This window comes from Drosophila suzukii, chromosome 3 (assembly GCF_043229965.1).
Source record: "Drosophila suzukii chromosome 3, CBGP_Dsuzu_IsoJpt1.0, whole genome shotgun sequence".
Taxonomy (NCBI): domain Eukaryota; kingdom Metazoa; phylum Arthropoda; class Insecta; order Diptera; family Drosophilidae; genus Drosophila; species Drosophila suzukii.
This window is the reverse complement of record NC_092082.1, coordinates 13,332,638-13,357,699: the sequence shown is the minus strand read 5'-3', so window position 1 is coordinate 13,357,699 and position 25,062 is coordinate 13,332,638. Positions and strand designations below refer to the sequence as shown.

Sequence of the window (25,062 nt, the reverse complement as noted above, 5' to 3'; positions counted from 1 at the left end):
GGTACTCGTAACATTACTGTATTATCTAGATATTAAGTAATTTTCCATAAATATTACACACACACGCACGTAGAGATTCAAAGCTAAAGCTAGGGTTAAAATGCAAGCAATCGATTGTGGGTAATCCCTGATTTCGGAGATGGCAGTTGGATATATGGATGGACGACATCCTATCGCCTGGTGTCATCTGAGAAGTCGGGAACGGGACGTATCATCCAGCGGACCTTCTTCAGGGAATTCTGTCCCGCGAAGGTGTCCCACCACATGCCAGTTTCCACAGCCTGACCTTGGTTCCGGGTGATGTACTGACCGAACAAATTGCTAGTGGCGCAATTATTAAACCATCCAGCTCCCTTGTGCTTCAGGGCGCAGTTGCACTCGATGCAGTTGTCATTATCTTGATCCACAGTGCTGAACCTGGCCCCAGCATGATAGGACAGGGAATCCCCAGCTGAGGGTTCCACGCTATCCTTGAACGTGCCCAGCACACTCAGGGGATACGACTCCCTTTCGCTGCCGATGGCAAAGACCGAATATTCCGCATACGCCACGTTGCCCATAAAGTCCTCCATCTCGATACGCAGTTCATGCAAAGACGACGCGGTCAGGGCATGCAGTTTGTTCAGGCCAATAAAGAAATCCGCGGCCAGGTTGCCAAAACCATCTCGATAGTCCAGCCAACCGCGTTCGAAGCTCACATTATCGGAGGTGCGACTCATAATAATCGTCCAGTCATCATCACAGGACACGTAGAAGGACTCCGAATCGGGGGAGAGTTGGAGCTTCACGATGCCCTGGTTGCTCAGGAGGTGGTACTTGCAGCTGTGGGGCAAATCATGGCCAGGTTTAGGACCATCTATTCCAGCTGGTCCGTAGAAGATTGGCGGCGGTGATGCATTCGATTTTAGACCTTTTCCCTGAAGCAAACGCGTTTGGCGCCTAAAAGATAAACATTAAGTTCATATCATTCTTAATTAAATAATTTCTTTTATGATATGCAGTAGGATTCAATTTAAGGTTGGACTATATTTTACTATTGGGTTAAATTATTCTTATTCTTGATGAAACAATCCTTTTAGACTTTCTGAATAAATAAAGAACGAAAGGGGAGAAAAGTTGTCTACATTTTTTGTTAGCTCTTCGCTAAACAGAATTCTTTGCAAATTATTTTGTTATTTTTACTTATTTCTTTATCTTGAAAGTTATGCTATTATTAGATTAAAAGCGTTTTTGATAACAAACGAAAAAGAAACAATGCTTCTGTATGCCATGTTCATTATTTAAAAAAAATATTGTTACTTACTTAATAACCTTTCCAAGACTATTTACTTCAATCTGTGTCGATCTGACCTGAAGTGCAGTGGAGGTCAAAAGAGTGGCCAAGGCATCCAGACGATCCGATAGACTTAAATCAGATTCATTGAATGCACGAGTTCCCGATTGGGGATACTGATCCTGTGGAACATCACGAACAGTCCGAGATAAATCTGTTGGAAATATTTTATATTATTAAAAATAATGATTATAACATATAATTTATAAGATATTTAAACAACCAGAGAGACAAAAACACAACATCAACATCTAAATTGCTACTTCGTTACCGTTCATCTTTAAGCGATTGATTAGCTTGTGTTTTAGCTCCCTAACAGGCCGGGAACCGAAAACTTTATCGGTTTCACCTTTAAGCTCATCCAAAGTATTCCTCGAAAGTCGCTGGATGTGCTCAAAACTGTCTAATCGCTGCTTGAAGTCCAGTTGCTGGGCCTTCATAGATTCCATTTTCGCTGAACTGCTTGCCACCAGTTGATCCAATCTGCAAAAATAATGTATATAGTTATATATATACTCAATAAATAAGAAATAATCAAAGAGCTTTGTTTTCTATATGAATGCCCCAGTTAAATGGGTCTCTTGAGTCCAGTAGCTGATAAAGCTTAACGAGATTTGTTTATATTTTTTATTGCTCTGCTCCTTATAAAAAGTCAATTTGCCATTTGCAGATTTTTTATTCGCAGACGATCTAACAAAAATTAGCGATTGGCAGCAACAAAGAAAGTGATATATTAACTAAACAATCAGAAGGATGAGAACCAATATACAAACACTCGCCGGATGCGTGTGAAAATCAGCAGGGAATTTCTGCGAACCCATAACAATAAATTTGACCCAAAAAAAATAAGCAGATGGTGCTCAACGATTACATCATTCAAAGAAATATAATTAAAAGACTAGCTCTTCGAGCATAATTGCACACTAAATTCTTTTGCCAAAAAAATAGCAGTGTCACAGAAAAAGTTGTTAAAAGAATTTGCCAGACGCTGTTTTGTTTTACCGGTTTCTGCCGAAAATATTTCTTATGATATGTCTATGTTAAACCAGTTTCTCTCACTTCTGATCGATCACTTCCAGGCGATGGCGCTGGTCCTCGTCCAAGGTCACCAAGATCCCAACGCGATCGTGCAGATTGGTCATCATATCCCGGTAGTCGCATTTCGGAGGACTTGTGGGGCTCGTATAACTCTGGAGTTTGGCGAAACAAAACAGGGAGACGATTCATTAAAGGCAAACACGAGGCCAGCGCATTGAACTTGTTCTGGCCTGGCCAAAACGAAACCTGATGGCCAAAAGTCGGGCGACGAGTCACCAAGCTTGAAATTCACATTACAGTAGACGATCGAAAGAGCAACCATCTCATTATGCTAAATGGGTGTTTGTATTTCGAACAAAGGTACCATTTATTTTATATTTTTCTACCCATTTTTGATGTTTTGTAGGTCACTTAAACAAACACTTGTGCAAAGCTTTTGGTTTTGTGTATTTCAAATGCAGTCTATTTTGTCGTTTCTAACATTGGTTATTTATAGCTTTTTTTCTTTCATCATTTTCAGCATTTAATATTGCTTGTTCCTTAGACTTTTATTTATTACTTGGTAAATTGGTAAATAATATACAAACAAACAAACAATTCTGAATTAAATATGAAATATTTTTTATTGCTGTGTTTTTCAAATGCATTATATATTCGTTTTAAACATTGGTTATTTATGGCTTTTGCTTTTCATGATTTTCCGCATTAATCTTTGGTATTTTGTTAAAATAAATAACAAACATTTCTGAATTAAATTTTAAATTCTTTTTTTATTCGAGTTGTTTATTTCAAATGCATTCTACTTAATGGTTTTGTTCGTTTGTTTTTTGTTCATAGCTTTTTTTCTTAATCTGTAGACTGTAGACTTTTATTTATCACTTGGTAAATAATGAACAAATATTTCATTGTTAAATGGGAAATTCTTTTTTTATTCGTTATGCATTCAAAACGACGAAATTTTAATCATTAATTTCGATGACCTTTGTTATTTGTTATGTTTTTTGTTATTTGTTTTTTCTTTCGCCTTGAAAGCTCTAGTGGTAATTAGTCTTTCGATCGTCTGCCATTTTTTGTATCACTGTAACGCACTCGGAAGTTGTTGGGCATGCGCGACCGTGTTTGGTTGAGTCGACGGTTATGAGGTGGGGGCGGTGGGCCCTCAGTTACTGCGGGAGCTTCCACCACAGAGCCTGAGCCAAAACCGAAGATCACCGCCAGCACCATGACGATGGCCATCGCCACTAATTGGGGCCTCATCATGTCACTTGGTTTACGCTTCGCTCCAAACAAACAAAACACCGAAAATCATTCAAGAATTTGACACCTATCCTAATATTCACGCAAGATCTGTGCAAAACTGGAGACCTATACGTCCGTTCCAGTTGATATTCGCGAAGAAACTGAGTGTATTTCAAGATCCATTCGATAATCGCAGCTCTTCGAGTGGTGAAGCTTTTCTCGCAGAAGAGCTTTTTCATGAGATGTTCGAAGACTGCTCGTTTTTTATAGAGGGTTCGTCTTTGTTTATACATCTGTCTCGAAGACTGGGTAAAATCCCCCCGGTCTTTTGATCTTTTTGGGTTGTCAATCATTCGGGCAACTGCTTAGCACGCCGATCATGCCAAAACGATTCGCAACTCGGCTTGTAGAGAACTATAAACACGAGCTGAGAATTATTAATTTACTATGCAAAAACAAGTGGGGATGGAACTAAGAACTACTAGTCTTGAGCTCAACTTTACTCTTTAGTTCTGGTATCATTTTAATGCTAATTAATTAGGATGAGATTAACACTTGCATCAGGTAAGGTAATATTTCATTTTTAAGAATTATTATTAGCTCGTTTAGCATCACTTCTATTAAAATTTAATGCTATTAAAGATATTTATTAAACACCAGCACTAAGTAGTCAACAAATTACTGACATGAATATAAGCACCTACCTACTATTCGCAACTACATAAATTAATTAGTTAGGAATTAATTATCAGATTTTACTATATTATATAAAATAAATATTATATGCAAATTAAGTTTGGAAAAAAAGATTTGACAAGAGAAAAAGTTTCGGTTTATTATCGGAGGGTTTTCAAGAACTTCTGGTTACCATAGCTACAACTTTATGCAATTCTGTAGATAATTTCAAAACGCGTAAAATTCTTTATTGATAGTAAACCTACTTTGCAGGAGCTTCTCGTCTTAAGTCATCGATGTTAATTGCTTGATAACTGAATGCAACTGAAGCTAAAGCTACGGATATTCATACCTCACCTTCAAAGTTGCCTACGTAGTTTGCATACCAGCAATATGCAAAACGTATTCATTGAGTATGCCTACCTCAACTGGTCGTCATTTCCATATATTGAACTACATATACTAGGAAAGGGCATGCCGTAGTAATCGATGAGTAATCGGGTGTTGGGGAATAGACTTAAACACTCAAGACATCGGCCTCTGTGATTTTCCCAATACGCTGACATTATATTTATAGATTTATATGCGTTTTTGATTTATACGGATTTTGGCCTTAGCCGTCATCGGGTGGAAATAATGAAAGACTCACGACGAGCAGAATAAATATGGATGCAATTGCATTTTTCAATTGACTTTAAAACTTGTTCACGAGCTTACCTTTGATTTTCCGTTGTTCCGCTTATGTCACATGTAATTGTTTAGCTCAATTACAATGGTGATGGGTTTTGTGGATTTCTGAAGGTTTACAGCTGCATTGGACCTCGGAAACCTTTTGAGATGGCCAGCTGCAAATACTTCGTGCCGCGATGAGATGCTCGCCTGCAGATACCAAAAGTCAGGCCCAAACCGAAGCTCATCCAACTCTATTTGTGGCCAAGATGAATTGCCGGCTTGATGACGCAATCTGCTGGGTGGCAAAAAAGCCGATTGAGAGAAAAAGTTTCTTAACATCATGTATATTGTGTTTGCCATTTGCCAGTGCCCGAAAAAAAAGAGTTGTGTCATTTACATAATTAATGTTTTTGGGTCCCATGGATGTCACCCATTTTCCTCCTCCGTCATCATTTCCTCCGACTTGTCATCCTCTTGAATTATTTCAATTGCCTGAATTGGGGATGAGTTAATTTCAAAGCATGTCAACATTTCGAGCAATCAACAACGATATAGCTATATTGTTATTTATGAAAAGAGGACTGCCCATTAATCAATCGAAAAGTTCTTGGAATGAAACACACTATTCAATACTTTTCATTGGCCTTGGCCGCTTTTTATTTAATATTAAATTATTGTACAGGTTGAACTTATTCAAATTGTATTTAGTTGCCATCCATTTGTTAAATTATAAACATTCAATATTTTTTCCATTTCAAATACACCCATCTTTCGTCTGTTACTCATTCCGAATATTGTTTTGTTCGTCTTTCGCTACTTAGAAATCAACTACAAATATTTACAAAATTCATCGTTCATCTTGTTTTTTTGGGGGCTTTTAAGGGCGCTTCACCCACTTTTCGTTTAACTATACAAAAATGCTTACGAGGTAAACATAAAAATTGCATGCTCCATCTAAACTATCGCCTAACTGCATCGAGAGTTCGTAATTTGTGTTAATAGATTTATTTTGTTTTTAACAAAGGTACATTAAATATTTACGACAAATTCAATGCATTAAAAATATTTAAGTTTCATATCGTTCCAGCCCTCCATTAAAGTGTTTTTCTTTTACCTTTCGTTCCCCAGGGATCCGAGGGAGGGATTACCCTGCCGCTTAGCTAATATATATATAGAATACGTTCCGCTAAAAACATTCTTAGTTTATTTACTCGTTTCGATTACGTTAGGGATTAGCTTAGTTTTCTCCAATATCTTTTGTTTGCTTTGCTCTTCTCTCGAATGTTGTGCAAAATAATCAATTAGATTTGTTTTATTTTGGAAAATGCCTCGAAAAATCATTTCAGCTTGTATCTGATAAAATTGCATTTAACGGAAACGCAAACGAAAACGAAAACCAGTTCAATCTTCGCTAATTTCGTTCGATTCGATTCGATTTGTTCCATTGGCTCATTGGCTTATAAACTATGGACGTAACCTTCGGGATGGGAAAAGTGCAAAAGTGCGTTGCCATGCTTCGTTACCTTTTGTTTCGCGATCCTATACTTAATTGGGTAAAATTCGCAGAAAACTGAAAATACTTTGGAGAATGTGTAAACATCCTCCTTGCTAAATTTTGAGTGCGTGCAAAATTTTGTTTCGGTTTAATGTACTTTTTATCTTGGCTAGCAAATAATTCTAAACAATTTCGCTGGTTCAGCTTCTACATTTTGCTTCTCTAAAGTGCCTAATTCTTTATCTTTATTAAGAGTTTTTGTTTACTTCTTGTTGTGCTTACCTTGAAGCAGTGTGTATTTTAGTGTGTGTGTTTTTCTTTTTTGCATACTTTTTTCATAAATCACAGAAAAAGTTTATTCATTTGAAATATTTGGTTTTGGTTTTGCCTTTGTTTAAATTTGACCTTTACCCTTTGCTACAAAATATAATCTGGTTGTAGAACGCTATTAAAACGTGGCCCTAATCGAGTTATTTTGGATTACCAACTAACTTTAAGGGCTTGATATCTCCTTAGAATCGTGTCTTAATCAGAGAATCTTAGCAATTTGATTGCCTACAACTCAAATTGGCTCGTCGCTCTCATAGATTTATACGATATTCATAATATATTTTGTTCTACGCTTTAGTTTGCTCTACTCAAATCGTTTTTGATTCATTTACTTGTTTCAAAACCATGTCAAGTGTCTTTGATTTCAATTTGCACATTTGTTAGCTCTCATTTGAACTTCTCTTGAATGTTTGTGGAACCCGGAGATGGCGGGCGTCCTCTCGTTTTGGCCAAATACGTTACGTTTCTTAGATTATGGAAATGGATTGGGCTTGGTTTCGATTCTTCTCGCTACGAACTCTATGTAAAATACTTGGTTAGGTTACTTTAGTGTTTAGTTGATGGCTATTTTATCTCGAATTTACTTTTGGTTGATTGCTAAAAATTTGATTCTACTATTTTGCGTTCTTTGCTAGTTTAATTGTTTATCTATTCGCTTAAGTTTGCATCGAAAATGTTATGATTTATGATCCGCCAGCCTCCCTCCCGACCTTCTTTTTTTCTTTTGACTAAATGTTTCTAGGAATTCAATCATCATTCACGCGGCAGCAAATCACGGAGAAAATAACTGAAAATTGAAATAATAAACATAGGAAACATAAATGGTATAAATGGTTTAAATTTATTTGTTTTACATATCTTTTAAGATTGATTTACTTGCTTTTTACATAAATTCATTTAATAGGTATAAAATTATCACTTAAACAGCGCGGTGAATTTTATGTATTTCATAATGACAAAGGAAGCGTTACAAAATCATACAAATCATACAGTTAAAAGAGCTGTGAGCGGAAATAAACACTATAAAAATAATTTTGATTCTTTGAACGTTGACTGTGCATCTCTGAATTTGAAAATATAATATAATTTTAAATTTGTATAATTGCTTGAAAATAATCGTACGTTTTTTGAGCACTTTTTGTTGATTAATTGATTCATTTTTTTTAGGCGCATTACCGCCAATCCATTAATTTGTATTAATTGCACTCTATTAAAGCAGTTAACCAATCGAACATTTTTATTGGCAATTTAAATACACACTCGTCAGCCGAACATTCGCGTTGAAAATATCGACTAAAAACTAAAGAAAAAGAATGGACACGAAATACACACGATTGCTATTATATAATGCAGACATGATGATGATTATCTCTCACTCGTTGCAAACGAAAATATTGCGTAATCCGCAGAGGCAATCCACTCACTAAAAGCTACCTTTAAATGTAAAATTTTTTTTTAGCTTACAAAAGAATACAGAAAAACATGTCTGCGCTTTGACTAAACTGAGTATCCTTTTCGACGCGGCTGCAGGATGGCGAGAAATCTAAACTAACTTTAAGCAATTTGACTGAAAATAAAATGCCGCCGTTATAGGTTCTGTGTGTCTTCTGCTAAACTTCCTCGGCTAAACTCACTGCGAAATCGAACTAATAACTAAAAAGTATCATAGAATTATAGTACAAAACTTCTGCGCGCGCGAGAAGTTCCTTCTGCTGCTTCTTGCATTATATATGGCTGTCGATTGCTGGATGATGCGATATAGATTGATTGATTGATTGACAGATTGAGGGTCCAGGAGGATGGTGTGATTGGGTGATTGGTGTCGAGGACTGGGATCCTAACAGTAGAAACGTACGCCATCCACGGAGAGGACTTGCTTTAATTTTCATTTATTCTGTCGATTTGGCTCCGTATAAAGCTGCACGCCTTCCACGGTGAAAATTGAGGTTTCTAAGGGGAGAGATAGACATTCGTAATTAGTAAAAAAATTAAAATAATATTTGTGTAATTAAAAAGTTTGAGTTATGACAACAAGCTGGACTCTGACCATGACATAATTTAATTTACGGACATCGACGAGCGAGCGACAATTAAAATCGCCATTGGCGAAATTACATTTTCCAGCCACACATGATACACTCATACAGTTGCCAGGCACCCTAACCACTCACAAAGTTCACACGGATGTGTACAGTAAGCCCTCTACAGAGTAGACATCCAAGCAGTCAATTTTTTCTAAGAAAAAAAATGTTTAAAGGTATATATACCCCCAAAATAAGTATTTATCTGGGGGATACATTTTGTTCATTCCTTAAGATACATTGATATCCATTCAGTTTTGTTAACCAATCCCTACTGTATAAGCCCAGTGTGTGTACGCCGACCTAAACCGCAAAACCTCATGCGGGGTGTGATGACCTTTTCCTGGCCATGATAAATGAAGCGCATTAGTTGCGTTTTAATTGATTCTATCTGTCCACGCTGCGTATACGCAATGTTACATGGGCAAATGCCAGGGAAAATACCAGGAAAATCCGCACCCTTTCGTAATGAGCTAGGTTTTCAGTTTTTCACAGCGACTGTGATTTAGCCAGAAATTAGCATGGCACTCCTATCTGGATTTCTGTGTGTAGAGAAAAAAAATAGAACCAGTTTTGTGTAAACAAATCACGCGTTAATCGCATTTTAAGCACACTTTAAGCTGCCCTCGATTAAGTGCAAGTCCTGCGAGGGGAATTTGCACTTCATTCATTTATATTCGGTTTTCCCACTGCATTCTCGAGTGGCTTTTGTGCCCCTCTATATGTATATATATGTATTTTTTAAACCCTCTCTATTGCAGTTTTCCATTTTCCCCCACAAAAACGCCCTGCATTGCATTTGCCAAATTGCATAGCCCACAACTAGATGCTGGTTTGTGGGGGCTGACCCTTAAATTTCCTTTTTTCGGAAATGTTTCCATTTACCGAATAGCATCCGATAGGAGGTCTTCTGCTAATGAATGCAGGCCCTCAGGAAAAACGGAAGTTAGTATGCATTTTATTTACTCGAAAATGCAGGGAAGCTGCAGTTGAATTGGTAAGGATAATTGGTTATAGATACACAGACTAAAATTATAGGGTGTTTTTATCTGTTGGGTAGTGATTTATAAAGATTATCAAGGATAAAATGCATTCCTATAGCATGCAATTTGTAGAATAAGGTATTATAATAGTTGTAAAATGAAATAATAAAGTTTATGGTTATTGGAAAAATTGTCTACATTTTCTATAAGTGCATTGAAGATCGGTTTCAGATTGTAAAGCGGACCATTATTTACTTTCGGATGTTCACTTATCGCAATCTAATTAGTGTACCAACTTGATTTTCTGTCTGTAGCCCTGTATTTGTCCAACAAGTTTGTCCTTTGCATTCGGTATTTATTTTGCCCAACTTGTTGCAAACTTTTGCCACCACTTGAAATACAAATTAAAACTGGCAAATGCAATTACTGTTAACTACACCGCGGAAACACTCGCTAAGCAGGCCCCTCAGCCAAAGAAAAACTGCTCGAAAGGCAAACAAATTGTCGCGAAACTTAAATGAGTTGTCCTGCACAAAGAATGGTCTACGCCGGCTACCTTCACGGGAATTTTTCCCTGACTTTCTGCCAACTTTGAGCAAATGTTTCATCCTTTTTTTGCTCTTTTCTATGTATATATATAGCTTTGTTAATTGGTTTTCTTTCCGGCATCACACAGACAATGGCCGAAAAAGTTCTGGTGCTGTGAATGTTTAATGGACTAATTCAATTTGCAGGACTCACCGTCTGGCAATTCGTAGAGTTTCTTTGGCAACTGCGCAAAGTACGGATGCTGCAGTGCATCATCGGCGCCCAAACGCTGCTCCGGATTCAGTTGCAGGAAGCCGTTCGCTATCGTCTCGCCCTCGATGATGTCGTACAGCCGTGGGAAGTTGTGACCCAGTTTCCGCGGTCGATAGAAACCTAAAAGGTAGCCAATGGTAACACAAAAATTAGCTTTCATCTCCTGGTTTCTTTTATTTTCAAAAGCGCCACCATGGCCAATTACTTACCCAGCTTGTGCGGCTTGTAGCCGGGAAAGTGGGTGACCCCCGCCCACGTGTCCTCGGTGGGCGTGCCCAGCAATTTGAATATCTTGTCCAGCTGATCGTAGGTATCACGTATCCCCGGAAACGTCGGCATCCCGGTCACCATCTCCACGAAGATGCAGCCCACGCCCCACATGTCCAGCGAGGTCGAGTACTCGGTGCTGCCCAGCAGGACATCTGAAATGGTCACGAACTCTCTGGTAAGTAAATGCACTCTAAAGTTCCTCTGTTTTGTTGCAAAATAAATTGCCATTTTAAATAAATAAGGGGTTGGAGAGAGAGTTTAAAGTGGAACACCAGGAAGTCCAGGAAGAGATAGCCCTGCACTTCCTGTGCACCTTTGAGTTTATCTTTGCTGCCGCTTTTTGGCCAGCAGCTAACAAAGTTTAGTCCTCCCACAGGCACACACGAAATTTCGGGTACGGTTCTATGTAGTTTTGTTTAAACAGGGGGAGTTAAAGTGACCTAGATCTTTTAGATAACTATTAAAGTTGCTTAAAAAGAAGATCAAACATAACTAAGTAATGTATAAATACCTACAGCACGTTCAGGAATTTTTATAACAATAAGCCCATCTAAAGCTCAACTTTGATAAATATTTTCAGAGGTAATAAAATTATCTATTTAAGTTTAAGTCAAGATATTAAGTAATCAAACATAATATATACAGACATAACCAAAAAAAAGTATAATTACCTACCCCAAGTTCAAGAATTTTATACAGCAATTCACCCAATTAAAGCTCAAATTTGTAGATATTTTCTGGGGTTAATGAATGAAAATATCAATAAATTTAAGAATATCCTAAAAAATTTTATACAAAGTTTTGAAACCCAAGTTTGTAAAATTAGATTTAAGAAAGATACTTTTATTTTGGGAGTTTACAACGGATATTTGGAACCGTATCTTTCCCAATGTCTATTGTAGGTATACCTAACCGATCTAAAATGTTTTTTAAAAAGTATCTACATATGCAGCTGTTTGCCTCCCACACAGATTTTTCGGGCAGGTGGCGACAGGTGCCCATGGCAACCACATCCGCATCCCCCTCCGCATTCGCATCCGCTTCTTGCCCCGTTTTTTTTTAAGCTTCCGCTTTTTGCCCGTCGGCGTTGTCTGCCAAGAAGTGCAGATTAAATTTGTTTAACATGCTTCCGAACTGTTTCCCAGCTGACGTTGATGGCGCCCCAGGTTCAGGGGTCAGTAGTTCGGGCGGGGACTCCGGGCCAGGTATTTCTTAGCCCCACACAAAGTGCTTATACCCAGAGAATTGCATATTAGAAAGAAATTAACTTTATTTCCCTGTCTCTCTAGACTCCATTCGCTTCAGCTTTTCATTTAGCTGGCTCGCAAATTGATGGAAAAATCTTTGCCATGCAAAATGGATTGTTTACCCATTGTCAAGGGAGGGATCTTAGTGAGGCATTTTAATTTAATCCCACCCAAGCTCCTCTGGTGAGCTAACAATTTTCAGCCTGTATGGACGCCAATTAATTGGCTTCACAGTGCACAAAACAAACGAAATAATTTAATGCGATTTTCAAATTGGTTCGACTTTGGGGCTTGGGCTAAGCTTCAAACTGCAAATTGTTTGCGCATCCCAAAAGTGATTACTAGTTTTTCCCTTTTTTTCTAGGATGGCTGTGAAAAGCTTACATGGAAAGGCTCTTAAGTGTTTAACTTTAAAGGGATTAAGAGAAAGGGAAGTACAAAATTCGCAATGCAAAATTCAAGCTACTCTAGGTTTTTTGCAAAGGGAAATCAAAGTGTGATAAGAACGACTTAAAAAAAACTAAATTTAAGTTAAATTAATACATTTAAAAGTACAAAATAAATCTTTCTGGGCTCTTATGTTTAGATAAATATTTAAAATAGAATATCTAAATTTTCTAATGAGATACCAACTCTCTCTTCTCCCATTTCCCAGGCCAATTCCCCTTGGAAAACCCACCTGGAGGGCGGTACCATAACGTGACCACCTCGTGGGAGTAGGTGTGACTGGGCACGCTCTTGGCCCTGGCCAGTCCAAAGTCGGCCAACTTCAGTTCGCCGCAGTCGCTGATGAGCAGGTTCTGCGGCTTGACATCCCGATGGAGGACACGCCGCTTGTGGCAGTAGGAGAGTCCACGGAGCAGCTGGAAGAGGAACAGGCGCACGTTGCGATGGTCCAGGCCGCCCGGATGCTTCTCCATGTATTGCGACAGATCCGTATTCTGGAATTGGGATATATTAGCATGTTTTATATTATAATAAATGGAAAACGATCAAAAGGTGTTTAAACTATCTAAGAAATTTTAATGGAATTTGTATAACCATTTTCTATTATATTTAATATTGAACACATGACTTTATATACTTAAATTAAAGTTGAGAGTTAACAGACCCCTAAAAATGAATTCTTCATATAATAATTGCATACAAGAAGTCTATGTAAGGTAGGTTAACTCCTCCTTCGAAAGAAGGAGTTAAGACTATCACATACAATTGGATTATTATATATTTATTATTGGATTTATAAATACAGTGTGATAATTTATTAATTGAATGAAGTATTTCATATCCTTATTTTAAAGCTGAGAGTCAACAGACCTTTAAGAATTTAATCATTAATTTAATATAAGGTATGTGTGCTCTTTTCTTAGGCTCTTTTAATTAAAGAACCTCTATTCCTTCGATCGTTTCCACACCTTGGGTTATACCCAAAGTACTCACCACATATTCAAAGACAAAGGTCAGCGTCTCGCGCGTGTGGACGATGTCGTGCAGCGTGACGATGTTGCTGTGTTTCAGTTCTTTCAGCAGCGAGGCCTCTCGAATCGCGGTGAACGGAGCTCCCTCCTCCTCCTGCAGGCGAATCTCCTTCAGCGCCACCCGCTGGTAGGTTAATCTGTGGGCCACAAAAAAATCGGTAGTGAGTCGGGGGAATTAATAAAATAAATACTCGAGCAGGAATGTCCGGACAGGAACAACAATTGCACAGCTGCCGGCGAGGCAACAAAGAATTAGGCTCGCAATTTGTGGTAGGAGCCCACCCACAATGTCGTCCTTGCCAAAAGTCAGAATATGTGGGCTGGTGGGGCTTTGTATATTAAACAGACATAACGACCCAACACGCAGAGAAATGTACGGCAAACACTTAAATTAGGATAAGGGACAGGCCACAGGACATGGAAAAGCAGAGAGGATACAGCAAGCCAGGCAGTGATGACAGAAAAGCTTCTTTTTTTTGTCAAAAATGGTTCAGATTGTTAGGGAAAAATGTTTAAGACACCTTTGAGAACTTGAAAAATTATAAATGGGCGATCATTTCATTTTAGAAATATATATTTCAATTAAATATATCAAATATTATGTGTAAATAGCTATGGAAATATTAAAGGAATATGGATTATATTATTTCTAAAATATTTGCAATAACATTTTCGGGGACCCCTATATCATTTTATAAATTACAAGAACATATACCCTAATTATAATTCCGTGAACAGCTTTTTTACTCTTTAACATACTCATTTATTCAATTGAAAATGTCTAAATACATAAACGTTCTGTTGAATTCCTTCCACCTAAAACACCTTATATATTCCAAGAAAAAGCGTCAACACTTAAAAGAGGACTCAGAAAAGCACAGAGGAAAGGACACAGCGGAGGACATTTGAAGTGTCAAATTAGGCTAAATTATTTGACACTGCCGCACAGGCGTTGGCAATTTATGCGGCTTTCTCGCATTGCCAAGGCAACATTCTAATTGGCAAGGCAAAAACCGCCCAAAAAAATATACAAGAAAACCCCAGCACACAAGGAAAATCTTACCGTAAAGTAGTTGACTTTAAGGGCAGAAGCTAGAGTGAATTTACGAAAGTTTTTTTTATGGCTCAAGCCCGCCAGCATGAAGACGTCACTCGAATATGTCAAAGTGCAAGTTTTTAGGGGCTAGAATTTATCACGCCACCAGCTAATTGGGCAAGCGAGGGTTAATGATGATGATGAGGGCTCGTGGTGACTGGAACTCGAGCGTATCAATTTGTTGAGCAGCATCATAAAATGTTGCCAACCAAGTAAATATGCTCAAAATACCCTCAACTTTTTATCGCATACATAAAAATTCACAGAATTCTCCCTGTTCCGGAACAATATCTTTGAGTAGCGGCGAATTAAACCTTTTATGCCTTATCAAAATGTATTCTCAAACACACTCGGTTAATAAACCTTCATCTAGGAGCCTGAGAAAAATGCCATAAAAAGCTTATGTCCTTACCGCATCCTGAGCAATTTCCATGTAAACGAAAAACAGCTGCCAGCAAAAGGAGATTTTCCCATGAAATTTTTACACGGCAAGGAATGGGAGTTCATTTAATGATATTAATTCCCATAATTTTAGAAAGGTTAATCCAATTTTATACTTTAAAAATTATAAATTTAATATTTTATTTTCCTAAAATCTTACATTAGGAAAAAGTTTTGTTTGGTTTATCAATTTCATATTTTTTTCTGTGCCTAAGGAGAGCCCTAAAAATTCTAGGTAATTTTTCAAGTGCCTAATGGTAGGGAATTGTGAAGAGGATTTGCTGGCTGAGACGAAACTTTGTCTTGTTAATGTTAAAATAATACGATTTAGTTAAGCATAAACCGAATATTGCGTGTGCCATCAAAGTTAAGGAAAAGTTTTCGCAATCGAAGTTTCCGCCCGACAGATTGACGACTTTTTGTGACAGCTGACCTACTAAATGCTAATCAGCAACTTGACTTTCTGCTCGAGGGCTCTTAGCTTAAACTCTTGCCCTTTTCACAGTGTTTGCATAGGTAGGAAATAGTACGAAAATTACAGAAAAAGAAATACTACGGAAAATACAAAGAAAACCAGGACAAGGCAAGGGAAAACGAAAGTCAAATAGAAGTGAAATCATTCATGAAATCTTTTACAATTGACAAACGGAGAAGGATCTAGAGAGCTAGGGGGATTGGTTTAGCAGAAGGAGAAAAAAAAACAGTCCGAGAGGAAGCATAAATCTTGGAGAAGGAAAGTGACCTAAATTTCCATTTGAAAAGAAAAAAACAGCAAGGAGTCGCAGCGAAAAGGACTCTAAACAAAGCCAGGCCCAAGAAAAGTAAAAGCCAAAAACTGAGGGGTCACATTTCCATTTGGCAGATAAATTAGAGCGAATTAATTGCATTTCGTATAAACAAAGGCTAATTGGAACTCATTTCGCATGTAAGTGCCGTCGTGCATAGCAAATGAGAAAAGGAAAACCGGGGAAAACTAGGCGCTGTAGGGGAACAATAAGGAGGAAAGCCGGGGAAAACTCTTGGATCCAAAGAGGCTGTCAAACGAACTTTGTTCGTTTTTCACGTAATGCCCATTGTTAAGAGAAGAACTTCGAGGCAACACCAAAGCAAATGATTGTCAAATAAATCAAAAACAAAAGGGAGACACAAGATGAAGTGTGTGAGGGGGAGGTGGAGCGATGAGAAAGTGGAAAATGGGCTGGGAAAACCAGGGGGCAAGTGGCTGTGACAGGCGCAAAAAAAGGGGATTGGGTGGCATCTATCATCGGAAAAACGGGACAGGGCAAGTCCTGTCAAAAAGGTGACGAAGCTGGTTCCCCCTATCCCGTTTTCCCAGGACCATTTGTCAAAAATATGAAGGAAAGTCCCCAGAAACCCCAACTCCATGTACAAATCCAAACTCCTGCTCCTTAAACAACTGAAATCAGTGCCAGACGAGGCGCAAATGAGCCAGCATTTTGTAATGTGATGTTTTTGGGTGCGGGGTAAATAGGAAAATAGGCTATGGAACCCAAGGAAGCCAACTCAATTGTGGGGCAAGTTTTCAGAAAAGTGCGTGCTTTGCACTGGAGGAAAAATAAATATTACAATGTTTAAAAATGTTTAAGATAACGTTTAAAGAACTTGATTTCAAAGTAATTTTTTACAATATATATTTGTACCACAGACGGAAAGGTTAATAATCTTTAAAGGCTTTGTATTTTTAGGCAAAGCTCAGCATAAGTACAAACATCTTAAAGCTTGTTTACTAGAAAACATGTTTTTACTGGATTCACTTGGCTAGAAATTAGGGTAGTACTAATAAAACCCCAGGCTCAGTTTAAATAAAAAATTAAATTAAATAAATACACATATTTTTACTGGCTTCGTTCGATTAAAAATTGTGATATTACTTAGAAATTAGTTACTTGACTTCCCATGTCTCATGTTTTTCCTGAATTTTCCCCTAATTTATCTCAGTGTGGAGATAGGCCAAGTCAACAATTGGGGACAAAAGAAGACAAGGAGCCGGGAAAAGGACATTCCCGCTGCTCCTGCTGCAATCTCCTTCACTCTATCCCGCCGGGTGACCCACATTGCCCCTGGAAAACCCCGCAGCACCCTTTCCTTTCCTCTGGCCGTGATTGATAGCCACATTTGCATGGCTCTCTGGTTGTAATGAGTCTGCCAACGGGGACAAAGGAATATGGTTAGGGTTTGGGTTTCGGGTTCGGAAGTCAGAAAGGAGAGCTCCGAAAAATAACTAAGGGAAAACGACGGATGCACGAGGGAAACTAGCGAATAAATCAAGGCAAAATGACGACACACATTTTTTCTAGCTCAAAAAAAAGCGAAATCCATTTTGATCGGAGGGGTCCATCTCACAAAATTCAAGCTGAGTGATATGCCGGCAATAATTTTTTATTTAACCCACTGACACGGCGACCCATATATTTTTTTTTTTGGGGCGTGGTACTCACTTGCTAAATCCTTTGTAGACCGTCGCATAGGATCCTTCGCCCAGCGGTTCGAGTTTTACATAGGCCTCCTGCTTGCCAAATGGGGAGTCGCCCTGTGGGAGAGAAAAATTACGAAAAAATGATGAAGAAAAGCGGCAAACAAATGGACTTGAGTGAAAAATGTATCATGTTTGTTAATTAATTAAGCAAACTTAGTTTGGTGTGCGGTTCAGAGTTCGCATTACATTAGCGCGTGATGTAATCAGCGGGAATGAATAACCACTTTGGAAAGCCACATGTTTGTTTCCAGTTTGTTTTTCAATTACGCTAAAGCTTACGTTGTTTTCAGTATAGGCCCATATGCTGGGGAATATTTCCAGCCTGTTTAATTAATTACTTAATATGAAGTTGGGCCACAGAGTCAACAATTGTTTAAACTTTCCATTGTTTGTTATTCGTTTAAATTAGTTTGTATATTTTTTATAGGCGTTGTTTTTCAGCAGTTAATGGGGGAATACTTTTGACTTTTTAATTGATTACTTAATGTGAAGTTGGCAGAGCAAACATTTGTTTTAAAATGCTAATTGCTTAAATTTATTGGACTTTAGTTTAATAATATTTTTCAAGGCCCAAAAGTAGGCTGTAATATTTTTAATTTTGGTGTCTAGTTTAATAATTGGCCGAGGAATTTGCTGACGGCGTCATACCAAATGGAGTTGAAATTAATAGTTTTAGATCTGTAAAAATATATCCCAATCTAAGGTTTTGAAAGTATTGTAAGAGCTAAAATCTATTTAAAATTTTAAATATAGTTTAGTGTTGGAAATAAGTTTTAAGATCACGATATGCTTAAATTTAATTCCTTAATCCAATTAAATGTTATCCAATCGTTTAGGATACGGCGGTTTCCCGCTTTCTGGTTAAGGTAATATTTATTAATGAACGGGAACACTCAATGCCTAGACAAAGGGTCCCAACAAGACAAATTTCAAAGAGAATAAAAATTTTCAATATTATACCAGGCTCAGCATGGTCAACTCCATGCAAACGCGACTAGAAGCAGTTGGGAATTATAGGGGCAGCCAGAGCGAAAAAGCAGTGCACGCATAAGCATGCTATATAAAAGTAGGTAAAGTGTATACTGGGGTAATTCATCCACTCAAGGACCTTAGTTCTGAAGGACCATTAAATCATTGAATGCATAAACAAATACCATCTTTAAATGAGTTCTTCTGCTGGCCTATATAAACCTTAAAATCAAAGCATATTCAAGAGGAGTACTTACACCAAATGCACTGAATCGTTTGCGTCGCGGATGCGTTTCCTGCTTGTTCAGAAAGACCTCGGACTTGGGTCTGGGCGGCTTCTTGGGACGCATGACCACGTGCGAATGGTACTTCATCTCCTCGCGGATGTCCTCGTCCAGCAATTTGCTGTCGGAGGACACGGAAAGCTGTCTCTGGACGCGATCATGATGGTCGGTGCTGTCCGTGCTGCGCCAGTCTGTAAATAGTCCAAAAAGGAGAAAACAAAGCGGAAACGGAATACTTGAGTAACAGGCCAGAACAAAGTGAGGAAAGGTAAAGGTAAAGACCGCCCGAGTAAATTCTGCAATGCAAAGGAAGAGCCGCTTAATGAGCAGTCGCCGGAGCAGCAGCAGCAGCAGTAGCACTTGAAAACCAAATTAGTGGCCCCGACAACAACCTACAAGTGAGTCGGAAGTGGATGGCACAGCCGCTCAAAGGACTATTTATGTACACTCGCTGAAAAAGGCTGTCTAAAATCGCGTTTACTAAGGGTTATTCAAGATGCTAGAGGTCTCGAAGTGCTTCAGTAAAAGGTGGATGACTTTTTACTTTAATATGGATACTATATATTTCAGTCCCAAAAATTGTTATAATATAATATACATAACTATAAACTATTTTTCTGCTATATTTGGGGCGTTGATTCTTATCTTTAATATGGAATTAATATGTTCCAGTCCCAAAAGTTGTTATAATATAATATTAAAATGCTTAAGAAGTCCTTCGAATTCACTATTAGTAAAGTTCTTAAAGATATGTGACCAAGATATGAAATACTCATCGATTTCAGACCTTTTTGTTTTTTACCCATCCTTCCTCTTTGAATGCATTTTTGTCAGCGTAAGAAAATAATTGCTAGATGGACTTGGCATTTCTCATTTCCTTAATGAGCACAAAAGGAGCACAAACGAAAAATGAAAAATTCCGGCAGCCAACTCATTATGCACATCATCAATATAATGAAGGATGGAAAAAAGTACAGAGATCCCAGGATCTTTGGCCGAAATAAATCGAGTTTGGCCAACCTTGAAATGGCCGGATTGAATGAATGCGAAATCGGGCAGTGGAAAATGTGCCATGTTTACCTCGCAGCCTCGTTATAATAAAATGTTTCAAAAGCAACCGCAGCGGCAGCTGGCGAAAGTTGGTCTAGGACAAAGTTTCTGCCCGAGGAGGTGGATCAGAACGGAACGAAACGGAACGCACAGGTGAGTTCCAGGTGCGAATTCTGGGACTGGGTCACCTAGTAACCTGCTGATGATATTTCTTCATTCATTGACTTTGCGGGAGCCCTGGGTTTTATTTTTTTTTATTACCTTTCTTTTTTTTTTTGGTTTACCTACGAGTTCACGCCCGCCCAGCTGCGTTCACGGTTTGTTTGGTTTTCTATTTGAGCACTAATTACATTTTAAATTATGTTTGCTTTTCTCCACAGTTGCAGTTTGCACCGTAACCGTGACTGACTTTTCCTTGCAAACAGAGCAGGGGAGTGCGGAAAGTGTGGGGGGAACTTTTCCAACTCAGGTGCTGCAGCAGCATCATCTGCTTTTCGTTTGAAATATTTATATAACAAAGTTGCTGCAGCGCTGTAAATTGCTTTGCCTTAAAGAGATTGCTCTTAAAGATTGAAACTTTGTACGAAAGACCCAAAGACACACATAACACTAACACCAAAAAAAATAAATACCAAATATCTTGAAATATTTTCCACTTGTGAATTCGCAACATGTTTCCCATTCGGCTTTACTTTTTCACTTATTTCTTTTCTGCCGCCTTTTTCGCGCCTCCCGCCGAAACATAAAAAATTTAATATTCGCTCGCAAGATGTTCTTCCGGCAAGAGTTTCCTTATTCCTGCAGAATGCTTGAAAAATTACTAACATAAAAATTAAAAATTCAGCAGCAGCTGATTGTAGAACAGAAAACTTTGAGCGGCCCACAGAGAGCAATAGACTGGGTGGGGGGTACGAATTTTCCAGGGGGTACGGGATGGAAAAGAAAAACCAACGAGCTGCCGTTGAAAGATGATCCACAGTCCCAGCACGGTAACAAAAATAGTTTTCTTTAATTTAGTTAAATCAAAATTAATGCAGTTAAGATGAACTATTAGAAAATTATATAAATATATTAGGATATAAGCAAACGGTTTACTTAAAGTTAAAAATTGAAGTTAAATAAATTGTAAATTAAATTGTAACTTGGTTAAATCATTTATTTGTATTAAATTTAAATAATACACTTTGTTAACATTTTTTAAAGTTTCTTGTTAATTTTTGAAGCATTAGATTTTCTTTTCAGTGCTTTGAAGAAGGATTCATATCCTTAGAACCGTATCCTCTGTATGCTGACAGCGATTAAATGCGCAATATGCGCCATAAATGAGCCAAATAAAAGAAAAACTTCAATAAAACAGCATATATATTTCAAAATGTTTGCCGTTTTAGTCCGCCCAAAAGCTCCTTATTCTCTTTATATGTATATCTTGTCTAGTCGCTCGAGTGGAATGGCATTTGGCGTCGTATCCTCTTTTTTTATATATTTTTTTGTCCCGGCAAATCAGCGAAGGAAAAACAACAAACGATGGCAAGCATTTGATTTGCAGAATTGACTGAGCATTGGAAAAGTGCCTGTAAAATTGGAAAATGAGAGCAAGCTCAAAGGGGAAAGGGCAGGATATTCGTTTGCTTTCTTAGAAAGTCCTTAAATTGAATTGGCGAAGTGTGTGTGAGTGCCAAGAGCAGCCAGCAAATGTCAGCCAGCGAATATGGCTTTTTGGCAACGATAATTGGATATGAGAGTGGCAATGCGAAAGTTGCCATTTTTGGCATGGATATTTTCGGGTCATCAAAACGATTATTATTATTTCATGGATATAGATATCGATTTTGGATGTGGCAGCAAATTGGGGCAGAGAATGAGCTAAAGTGCTTTAAAGATGTTATTGTTGTGGGCAACTTGGCACGACTATTTTTGGGGCATGACAACTATGATTATTGTTATTAGTATTGTTGCTAGCATAAATTATTCCTTATATTTTAACACTGAAATAAATATTACATTTTCATTTCGTTGCAACATTTTAATGCCTGAATATTTTGTGAAAAGAACTCTTATCTGTACCTGACCCACTTTGGTTTTATCTTTCCGCTGCTCCCTCAGTTACCTTTCGCCACACCCCATAAACTTATTTAGTATTCCATTCTCTCCACTCAACTCTTTTTATCGCCCTCGCTGACTGCTCCTCCCCTATATTATGTTTCAACGCCTTCGTATAAAGTTTTATTGCATTTCCCTTACACATATCTTGCCACAAAAAAAAAGGAATAAAATGTTAAAAATCTGTGACGCGAAAATCTTGAAATGCAAACAGAAATCAGTACAGGGAGCTGTCGCCAAAAAAAAAAAGTGGAAGAACTAAAATGAGAGAAGATAAGTTGAGGGAAACTCGCTTGTAAAATGAAAACAATGAAAATTATGCAAGCGCATCAAGGAGAGCACTTGCAAAAAAAAGATAAAAATAGCACCGGGGATTCTGCGGGAAGTTCCAGGGGATACGGGGGACACATAGGGGGCAGATGTCCACGGAGGCTGTGGCTGATGTCTGGTATTCTCATGCCTCCCAACTCGTCCTTCGACCAGGGTCTCTTGTTGATATAGTTATGCAAATGCTATGCAAGGATGTCACGTCCTCCCGCTGACTTAAAGCCACGCACACATGGGACAAATACGAAGTGGGTGTGCCAGGGGAGTGGGGAGCTTTTCCCATCCCCTCTCCAGTTTTTGGTACACTTCAAAAAATTCAGGTCTCCAAGAAGCATTATAAGGCTTAATCTTCAAGGAACCTTCTGAAGATTCAGTAAAAGACTATAATTTAAAAAAATTTATATTGATTAGTGTGACCAGGTTTTTTGAAGAATCTTCAAGAATTCAATTTAAGTTGTATCATCAATATAAGATACCTATTTTCAATGAACTGCCTCTATATAACTTTGAGTACCTACAATACAATGTTTAAAATTTTTTATATTATTTATTGGCTCTTTTTTTATGCAAGAGCATGGAACTCAAAGTGTTTTTTCGCCACTCTTCATAATTATTCGGAAATATATATGCGTAAGACTTATACAAATCTTGGTATATGCTTCTTACTAAATTTATAAAATTTTAAATATAAAATGTTTAAAATAGTTAACCTTGTGTTTGAACTCCTACCCAAAATACAGTCATAAAAATGTTTCGAGTGCACCTTATTTGTTCCGAATGTGTGTGCTCTGAGTCTGCGGCTCGTCCGCTGTTGTCCTTTTGCATTATTGCATATTATTGTAATTTCTGTTTACTATTTGTTTTTGGCTTTGCAACAATATTTATGCCTCCCGGGCCTGTCTGGAGGCTGCATAAATGTCATAAAAAGAGCGAAATCACAGCGGCTTGTTGCATAATGCTGAGTGGGTCAGCCGGCAGCCACGCCCCACAGTAGTGGTGTGCCATAAAAAACCATAAAAAATGTGCACATAAAAGTTTTTACTTTTCATTTGCATAAGGCTGAGAGATGGTGAAATACCCCCTCAAAGTAATATTCTCTTTTTTTTATATGCATGTACGACTGTATATATATATATTGTTATTCATATGCGCGTGTCGAGCATTTGCGTAAAAATTTAATAAAGCGACACTCGAAACTCGACACTTCCGCTTCGCTTTTCGCCCACTTCCGTTCCCCATTCCTTTTCGCAGAGTTGCCTTGGCCAGGAAATGGCATTTCGATAGGAGCAATGGCAACTCTGGTCGGCCATCGACAGCGAATTTCAAATTGCCCAAAAATAAAGGAATCGAAAATTGTTTTTCCCTATACTTATTTTTTCCCCCAAAAAGGGATGTATCCATGGGTTTTTATCAGGCGACATCTCAGCCTCCTCCATCCCGTTTTTTCGCTGTTTATGTTTGTGATTTATTATTCAAGCAAGAAATTAAATTTTCTCTTTTTACTGCAGTCCAGCATCGAACTCATCCCCTTGCGACACCCACCTACGAACTGTCTGCACGTTTTGGCATCGCTTTGGACCCCCTTTAACCCCCTGTTGCCGTTCGCCTTTTCCGTTTAGTGCCTAAAATTTATTGTGTTGTTGTAGAATTCAATTACAATACAGACAACGAAGACCAAAAAGCGGCAGAGACAAAAATCGACTTAAAATGGGGGAGTTTTTTGGGGTCTTCTGGGGTGGAGGGATATGCAATGTTGCATCCTCAAATGTTTGCTTTCCATTTCCGAAGCCCCAATCATAAACTCAGTTAGAAATGCCTGATTAAAGTGAAATTAAATTCTGTCTGAACTGTCGTTTCGATATTTCTGGGAAATTTCTTTTATGCTTGCATTGCTAAGATATTCTATTTCCTTTTTCCCCAGTCAAATTCATAAAACAAATTAGAAAAGCCTTGTTAAAGCAGAATTAATTTGATACCCAACTCATTTGAAGCCAGAAAATTTGTATTTTATGAGGGTTCCACTACTTGTTTTTTTCTCAATTTTTAAAAAGGGAAAAAGGTTTAGCATTTAAAATGAACAATTTATATTTTTTCTATTCATTTTATCTTTTCTATTTAAATTTGCATTTAAATTGAACCAATTATACTTTGTATATCTATTCATTTAATCTCTTTTAGAGGTCTTAAATTTTATTTGTATTTTTAGATGATGCCTTCATAAATATTTATATTCCATTTTCAAATATTAAACTTACCAAGCTGAGCATGAATTTAGTTTAACAACAGCATAATGAAATAATAACCAAAAATGTCAATAAATTGCTGAACAGTTTTCTCGAAATCCTTTTTCTACTGAAAATATCCATTTTGTCTTTGGTAAACTTCATATTTTAATGGCCACCCCCTAGTTTAGTATGCAAGATTTATAGTCGGCCAGAATTCAATTACGGCGATGACAACCTTTTTCGGACTAGAACTCAAGGCAGGACTCAAACCCAGACTGCATCCTTGAATCCTCGGATCCTTGAATCCTCGAATCCTTCGCTAAGCCAATGGGCTTGTGCAAATGTCTCAATATGACAATGGTGGCCCGCTGCGTTTTGTCATTACTTTTGGCTGTCGCCTGCACTCGTCCTTCCCCAGGACTCACTTTTAT

The 25,062-nt window shown here is 37.9% G+C and overlaps 2 protein-coding genes and 1 non-coding gene across 8 annotated transcripts in view; all 3 read right to left on the bottom strand.

The window, feature by feature from the left end:
- Nucleotides 1-2: 2 nt before the first annotated feature.
- On the bottom strand, nucleotides 3-3,783 carry LOC108011799 (fibrinogen C domain-containing protein 1). Of its 2 annotated transcripts, none has more exons than XM_036816073.3 (5): nucleotides 3,461-3,783; nucleotides 2,393-2,523; nucleotides 1,605-1,816; nucleotides 1,304-1,487; nucleotides 3-939 (listed from the first exon to the last, which is right to left on the bottom strand). In XM_036816073.3, the coding sequence occupies exons 1-5, from the start codon at nucleotides 3,629-3,631 to the stop codon at nucleotides 171-173; spliced, it is 1,467 nt and encodes a 488-aa protein (XP_036671968.3). In that variant the 5' UTR covers nucleotides 3,632-3,783; the 3' UTR covers nucleotides 3-170. The 2 variants fall into 2 exon arrangements, with proteins under 2 accessions (XP_036671968.3, XP_036671969.3); XM_036816074.3 differs by having other exon boundaries at nucleotides 1,683-1,816; nucleotides 3,461-3,782.
- A 1,804-nt stretch (nucleotides 3,784-5,587) lies between these two features.
- The window catches only part of Eip63E (cyclin dependent kinase Eip63E), a 107,776-nt gene continuing 88,301 nt past the window's right edge, over nucleotides 5,588-25,062 (bottom strand). For all 5 annotated transcript variants that reach the window (XM_036816069.3, XM_036816070.3, XM_036816071.3 and 2 more), the window contains 7 exons: nucleotides 18,903-19,120; nucleotides 17,639-17,730; nucleotides 13,605-13,779; nucleotides 12,844-13,105; nucleotides 10,857-11,069; nucleotides 10,588-10,767; nucleotides 5,588-8,732 (listed from right to left, as the gene is read on the bottom strand). In XM_036816069.3, the coding sequence (XP_036671964.3) occupies nucleotides 8,668-8,732; nucleotides 10,588-10,767; nucleotides 10,857-11,069; nucleotides 12,844-13,105; nucleotides 13,605-13,779; nucleotides 17,639-17,730; nucleotides 18,903-19,120 (1,205 nt within the window). In that variant the 3' untranslated portion in view covers nucleotides 5,588-8,667. The remainder of the gene's footprint in view (nucleotides 8,733-10,587; nucleotides 10,768-10,856; nucleotides 11,070-12,843; nucleotides 13,106-13,604; nucleotides 13,780-17,638; nucleotides 17,731-18,902; nucleotides 19,121-25,062) is intronic.
- On the bottom strand, nucleotides 18,560-18,624 carry LOC118877491 (U7 small nuclear RNA). Its single transcript, XR_005014347.1, has one exon. It is a non-coding gene; the product is annotated as a U7 small nuclear RNA (small nuclear RNA).